This window comes from Physeter macrocephalus, unplaced genomic scaffold, assembly GCF_002837175.3.
Source record: "Physeter macrocephalus isolate SW-GA unplaced genomic scaffold, ASM283717v5 random_969, whole genome shotgun sequence".
Taxonomy (NCBI): Eukaryota; Metazoa; Chordata; class Mammalia; order Artiodactyla; family Physeteridae; genus Physeter; species Physeter macrocephalus.
Genome location: NW_021146583.1, coordinates 17472 through 24188, shown reverse-complemented (window position 1 = coordinate 24188; position 6717 = coordinate 17472). Strand labels below are relative to the sequence as shown.

The 6717-nt window shown below is 53.5% G+C and overlaps 1 protein-coding gene across 2 annotated transcripts; it reads left to right on the top strand.

Moving 5' to 3' along the window:
* Positions 1 to 273: 273 nt before the first annotated feature.
* Positions 274 to 6396, top strand: LOC114485420 (active breakpoint cluster region-related protein-like). Of its 2 annotated transcripts, none has more exons than XM_055083487.1 (7): positions 274 to 489; positions 856 to 931; positions 1421 to 1525; positions 2455 to 2529; positions 5049 to 5146; positions 5552 to 5683; positions 5882 to 6396. In XM_055083487.1, the coding sequence occupies exons 1-7, from the start codon at positions 289 to 291 to the stop codon at positions 6002 to 6004; spliced, it is 810 nt and encodes a 269-aa protein (XP_054939462.1). In that variant the 5' UTR covers positions 274 to 288; the 3' UTR covers positions 6005 to 6396. The 2 variants fall into 2 exon arrangements, with proteins under 2 accessions (XP_054939462.1, XP_054939463.1); XM_055083488.1 differs by having other exon boundaries at positions 5865 to 6002.
* Positions 6397 to 6717: the final 321 nt, after the last annotated feature.

The following is a 6717-nucleotide window of genomic DNA, read 5'->3' as shown; positions in this document are numbered from 1 at the left end:
GGCTCTGGGCTAGAGTAGTGGTGTCTACTTGCCCTGGGTTATCTAGGGCAGAGGAAATATTGGATTGTGTGTGAGTTCGTTAAAGGAGATGGTTGGAGGTGTAGACTCAAGATTGCTTGGTCTGCACATGAAAGACTCACTCACAGAGGAGTCATTGACTAGCTTAGGATTTAGCATGTCCCGGGAGGAGCGGTTTTCTCTGTGGCTGGCTAGGCCCCGCAAGACATCAAATCATCATAAAATATAGAAAAGGGAAAAAAAAAAAAAAAAGGATGAATACACAGGGGAATGTTGTACATAGAGCTACTGGGTGAGAAGTGGAGTCTGAGTGTGAAGAGAACTGTCTGTGCCCTCTGTCCCCTGCAGAAAGCCAACAAAGGACAGAGCCGGGCCATCGAGCGCCTGAAAAAGAAGATGTTTGAGAATGAGTTCTTGCTGCTGCTCAATTCCCCCACAATCCCATTTCGGATCCACAATCGGAATGGAAAGGTCAGAAGGGTGGGGATGGAACAGAGACAGTTCCCTTCCTCGGTCCAGGGCTGCCCACTCTCTATAGCTCCTGGCCTTGACCTGTGGGAATCAGGGACTCAGGCCCCCAATTCCCAAGGAGGCTGCTGTGGCTCCAGCCCTCGACTCCCTCTCCCTGCTGGTGGGGAGCCAGTGCCCTCTGCTGGCCATCACTGGCACTGCCACTCCTGTCACCAGGCTTCCAGGAGGAAGGCCTTCCTCCCAGCTGCCCTTCTCCAAGCCTAGGGGTACCTGGGTACAAAGGAGCTTCACTGTGGGCCCCAGGATCCAGAAATGTCCTTGGCCTGACTCTGGTCATCCTACTGAATTCTCTTCTCCTTTCTACAGAGCTACCTGTTCCTACTGTCCTCAGACTATGAGAGGTCAGAGTGGAGAGAAGCAATTCAGAAACTACAGAAGAAAGGTAAAGCCCCGCCTCAACTACGCTACCCTGATGGTGTCCATGGCAACAATGGGCCTTTTGCATTTCCAAGCAAGTTCATGTCCAAAGTCTCCTCTTTAGCCCTCACAGTCACTCTGTAAAGTGCCAGTGCAGGTGGCGCTTAATTGACGTTACTGATCAATTGAGACCCCAAGAATTTAGGTGATTTGCTTAAGGCATACGGTGAACTAGCGGTAGGACTGACCCAAAGCCCAGGGTTGTCCAGCTCTCTGTCTCTTGCTCTTGTTGTCTCGTACACACATTCATGAACCTCTCTAGTTAGACCCTCCAATTCTTACCCCTCCGGCAGCACCCATGACTATCCCCAGCTGAATGTCTACTCTCCCTCTCTGCCAGTAACCCACTCTGCCCCTAGAGCTCAGCTTTTTTCCTGCAGTAGCCCCCAAGGAAGAGCAGTGGGTCCTAGTGGACCTGTGGTGACATTCCCCTCTCTCTTGTCTCCTCCTACAGATCTCCAGGCCTTTGTCCTGAGCTCAGTGGAGCTCCAGGTGCTCACGGGATCCTGTTTCAAACTTAGGACTGTACACAACATTCCTGTCACCAGCAATAAAGACGGTAAGATCTGGAACCCGAGGTTACTCAAATCATCAGGTCCAAGCCCCCAGGCACTGCTGGGACCTTGCCCAAAGACCTAGCCAGACACTCGGCTACAAATGGCTGACCTCTGCCCCGCTGGGCTGGGAAGACTCAGTTGCCAGGTACACAGAGAGTTTGAATAGGGGTTGTTCTCTGCTGAGTCTCCAGACAGCCCCAGCTTCTCCCTGGCCACCTCTGGCTGGAGAGAAGATCTGGTGCCCTGGTGCATTGGGATTGTGTTGTTAATATATTCCTGAGGTCGTCAGTTCATGGAAGCCAGTTCCTGGAGCGGGGTGGTGGTGGTGGTGGAGGGGAAGGGTAGGTGGATGAGAGTAGTGTATGAGAAATATGGCTGAAAGTTTCCAGGGATCAGATCTTAGAAGGCCTTGAATGCCAAGCAAGGGAGTATATTGTTCAACCTGAGGAGTCTGTGGGAGGTTCTGGAGCAGGGGAGGGGTTTGAAGGCAAGCTCTCCTCCACAGTGGGGGTCATCTGCCCCGTATGTCCCGAAGAGGAGGCAGAGCTGGACCTTCTCTTTGCTTGGCACAGAGTGACTTAATATTGGTTAATTTCAAATTTGGAAGGCTAAGCTGAGTCGGGCAGCCAGGGGATAGGCAGGATTCATGGGGGAGGGAAAGTGTCCCGCGGGAAATGGGACGAAGTCCCTGGCGGCCCAGGAGGAAGGTGTGGACTGGTCACCCAGGCTGAGTGGAGGGAGAAAGGAGCATCGGCTCACATTCCAGGAAGCAGTGGACTGTGGAAGCTTCTTCATCTGGCCACCAGGTGGTGCTGTCGGACCAAGGCACAGACTGTCTCACGCCCTTTCTGCATCCAACCAGCCTCGGGTGAGGAGGGGAAGAAGCAGGCCTCTCATCACCCCCTTCCCTGGGGGCTTTTCTGTCTTGCAGACGACGAGTCTCCAGGACTCTATGGCTTCCTCCATGTCATCGTCCACTCTGCCAAGGGGTTTAAACAGTCAGCCAGTAAGTACCGCTGACCACCAGCCCCAGGAAGAGGCTGGGTGGGCCATTGTTCATCCTTTCACAGAAAGTCCCTGTGGACCCATTGCATAGGGCCTCCCACTGCTCAGCTGCTCTGCTCTTGTCTGCCCAGGCTGGGGCCCTGCCAGCTCCTTTGAGATGTGGGGCATTCCCCCAAAGGCCAGGAACCAGCTCCTCTTGGCAGGGGATCATCCCTGCCCTTTGTCTCCAAGGTCTGCTCTTCCCCAAGCCCTTCCCCACCCCCAGGTATCAGAAATACGGGGCTCCAATCCCACACCTGCCGATTACAAGCTGTGTGACCTTGGGCAAGTGTCTTAACCTCTCTGAGCCTCAGCTTTTTTCTCCGTAGAAGGCAATCATGCTTGTTAATACGGACCTAAGAGCAGGCTTAAATATGACCTGTATGTGTAGTGCCAGCACACTGCCACACACACTTCTTTTTCCTTCTAAATCACCATCTACTACATCAGTGCAGTTCTTAGTATTTCACAAAATACAGTTCCATTTTTATCTAAGTTTTCTCCCTGTAGGAATTTGTGAGTCAGTTAGACAGCTAATAGTTTCTCCCCATTTGCCAGATGAGAAAACTGAGTCACAGAGAGATAAAAGGACTTAACATCACATAGGATCAGAAACCCAGGGCTCCTGACTCCTCTCACTCCCTCTTTTCCCCTCTGGCGGATGAGATCTGCCCTTTGCCTCTCTCCCTGCAGTGCACCACGGAGAGGTTATGCCGTTGGCTCACAAACAGTCATTTAATAAACATTCACTGTGAAGCCTGAATTCCTGCAGTAAATCTGCCTCCCCTCTCTGTGTTCCCATCACCACAGAGCAGCACCTGTCATACTGTTTTGTCACTTAAAATTTGCCTCTCCTGCTATGAGTTCATAGAGAGCAGAAACCACATCTCCTTAATCCTTGGATGAACAGGAGCTCAGAAATGCTGAACAAAGTAGTTTATTTCCAGACATCTACTGTGTGCCTCGGTCCCTTACTAGATGCTGGAGAAAATGCAAACGTGGCCAGCGAGTGGATAGTGCTTGACACGTTCAAAGCATTTTCAGGTGCGTTATCTGCTCTGATTCTCCTGGCATCCCTCTGAGGTCACTGATGCCATTCCCACTTGGCACACGAAGAGGCTGAGGCCCAGCAGGCTCCAGGGACTTTCCCAGGTGGCCCGGTAGGGCACACAGGTGGTGGCATCAAATCCGTGTCTTTGACGCTGAAGCCCACGTTTTTGCCTCTAGAGCAGCCCTTCTCTCAGTATGGCCAGGACCACCACTCTCATCGCTCCAGGCTGTGCTGGTGGTACATGCGACAGCTTCCAGGACCCTCCCCACACGCACAGAATCCCCTGGCGAGGGGGTGGCCCAGGAATATTCCTGCTCAGTCAGCTCCTTGGGGCTGTGACACACACCCAAGTCTGCAGCCCACTGAGCTGGACCAGGGCCCTGCCATCTCCTGGTGCCCAGATGGCTCATGCTTACTGTCTCTCTGCGTCCTTTTGGCTGGGATGGGCCCCCGGGAGCACCCCATTGGGGTGGGGCATCCCACTCCCCCAGAGCAGGGGTTTTACCTCTCAGACTGGGTCAGGGTGCTCAGACGTGGGGTGAGGTGCTGCTACAGGGTCTCCCCTCACCTCCAGACAGTACTCCCCTTCTCCTTCCACCGGCCCCCGGACGCACTCAGACATTCATTCTGACTTGGGGAGTAAAGCCTTGTGAATCTTCAGCCATGGCTTCTTGTCATAGTAAACTCGTTACATTAGCCCTAGGGTGCAGGCACCGTCATCATTCCTGACTTACAGATGAGAGCAGTAAGGCACAGAGGGTAGGTGGTTTGTGCAGAGCTGGGATTTGACCTGCACAGTCTGACTGCAGAGCCCTTCCTTTCATCCCAGGAACTATCCCCTGGCCCCTGACAAAGGGTTCACGCATAGCAGAATCAATTAAGGGGCACTTCACGCCCCTCCATCTCTCAGCCACCCAGACGTGTCTCTGCTCTGACGGAGGTCAGGGTGCGCTAGGCCTTCTGCATTATTCGCCTGTTCACCTGTGCCCACATCCTGTTGTGCTGGGATACCCGGTTACATCTAGTCTCTGTCACACCCAGTTAGAGACAACTCAGGGATGGCTGTACCCGCTCTCCCCTCTGTAGGAAAGCCCTTCTGATGGAGGATGGCCCAGCTGGGCAGCTCCTGGGGCCTGGGAGGGGCACTTATGTCCATCCTCTGACTTCTGCCCCTGGCCTCATGATTCACGCTGCAGAGGATTGGCTGTAGTACCCCAAAGCCACCCTCCAACACACACCATTACCCTGGGAAACAACCTTGGCACCACCCATGGAGGGGAAGACTGCCAGGGCCTGAGCCCGGGAGGGAGTGTGTGGATTGGCAGACCGCCCCTGGGGATGCTGGGGGGACTGATGAGTGATCCCCCTTTCCCTCCCGGGTTCCTGAGCCTCGGGCCTCACTCGGTGTGTCTCTGCCTGTCCCCCCGCAGACCTGTACTGTACCCTGGAGGTGGATTCCTTTGGCTACTTTGTCAGCAAAGCCAAAACCAGGGTGTTCCGGGACACAACAGAGCCCAAGTGGGACGAGGTGAGTGGAGGGGCTGGTGTCCCCATGGGGACCCCTGGGCTTGTCCCCCACCGTGCCCATTCCACTCCTGGTGCTCATGTTCTATTGGCTGGTCCAGGACAGCCAAGCCTGCTGTTGGGCCAGCTCTGTCCCTCTGGGCCCCTCTACCCTCCCCTCCCTGCTCATCCGGCTCTGATCTTGGGTTTGTATCTAGACACGGCGTTACAGCTCAAGCCCTAAACTCCACTTCCTCAGTGATTTGGAGGCCTCTGGATCTCCAGAGAATGAGGACGCTGCTCCAGGCCTCATGATGTGGTCCTCACAGGCCCACTTCACCCCCTCTCACCCTTGCAATGGTGGGGTGAGAAGCCACTGGGAAGCCAGGTCAGCTTTGGAGGTTCAGGACCCTGTCCCATCTTTCCCCAGGAGTTCGAGATTGAGCTGGAGGGGTCTCAGTCCCTGAGGATCCTGTGCTACGAGAAGTGTTATGACAAGACTAAGGTCAACAAGGACAACAACGAGATCGTGGACAAGATCATGGGCAAAGGGCAGATCCAGGTGAGAGACAGGCACAGCCAGGGCACCAAGGGAAGTCTCGGGGAGCTGTCAGGAGGTGGTGCCAGTGGGGAAGGCGTCCTTCTCCTCCACCTTCTTGGTCAGGGTGATTGCCCTTTTGTGACTTGGGTTCAGAGCTGTTCTGAGAAGCGTTCCCCGAGGTGGTTATTCTCCCCTGCTGCAGATGGTGTTTTATTCTAGCCCCAGAAGCCCACGTGTGCCTGGTTCCTTGGGCTTCCACATCTGGTGCAGTGGATCATCCACACTCCTGCAGGACAGACTACAAGGATGACAGCTACCTTTGTTTTCACATCCCATCTTTAGCCTACTAGTGGCTTTTTCCAGTAACACTGTGTTAAGAAGGATTCTGAGGCTGTATCCATGAGAGCTGTGTTGGATTAGCCCTGTCTGCCATGGGAGGAGTGAGACCCCAAGCATTTGCCACTGGACTGGAAGGGCTTAGGATCCAACTGAGTTGCTGGGGGCTGGTCTCTGACCTGTTGCTAGGGTTGCTGGGCTTTACTCACCTGTGCCAGGAGTTCATTGGCTTAGGGTGAGTCGTGTGGTACGAGCAGGGGCAGGTCCTGAGTCGGGGTAAGAGTATATATGCCTCAGCTACGTTTTTCGGTACCTTACAAATGTACAGAGGGTAAAGGGCTTTGTTTGCAGCCTGTGTCTTGGGAAATTCTGCCAGTTTTGAAGATGGCTGCTATTCACTTACCTGTCAAGGGGATGCAGGCTTGGAGGGGGGACGTTCAGTGTGGAGCTATCCACATTCCACCTGGCACCTTGTATGGCCTCGTGCTTTTGACACAAGTAGCCTGCTTTGGGTGTGGATTCTCTGACCGTGCAATCAAAGGAAATGGTAACTGACACCCTGCCGTTGAGCCATGGGCCTTGGGTACTCTAGGTTTCTTTTTTTTTTTTTAATTAATTAATTAATTTTTTAAAAACATCTTTATTGGAGTATAATTGCTTCACGATGGTGTGTTATTTTCTGCTTTATAACAAAGTGAATCAGCTATACATATACATAT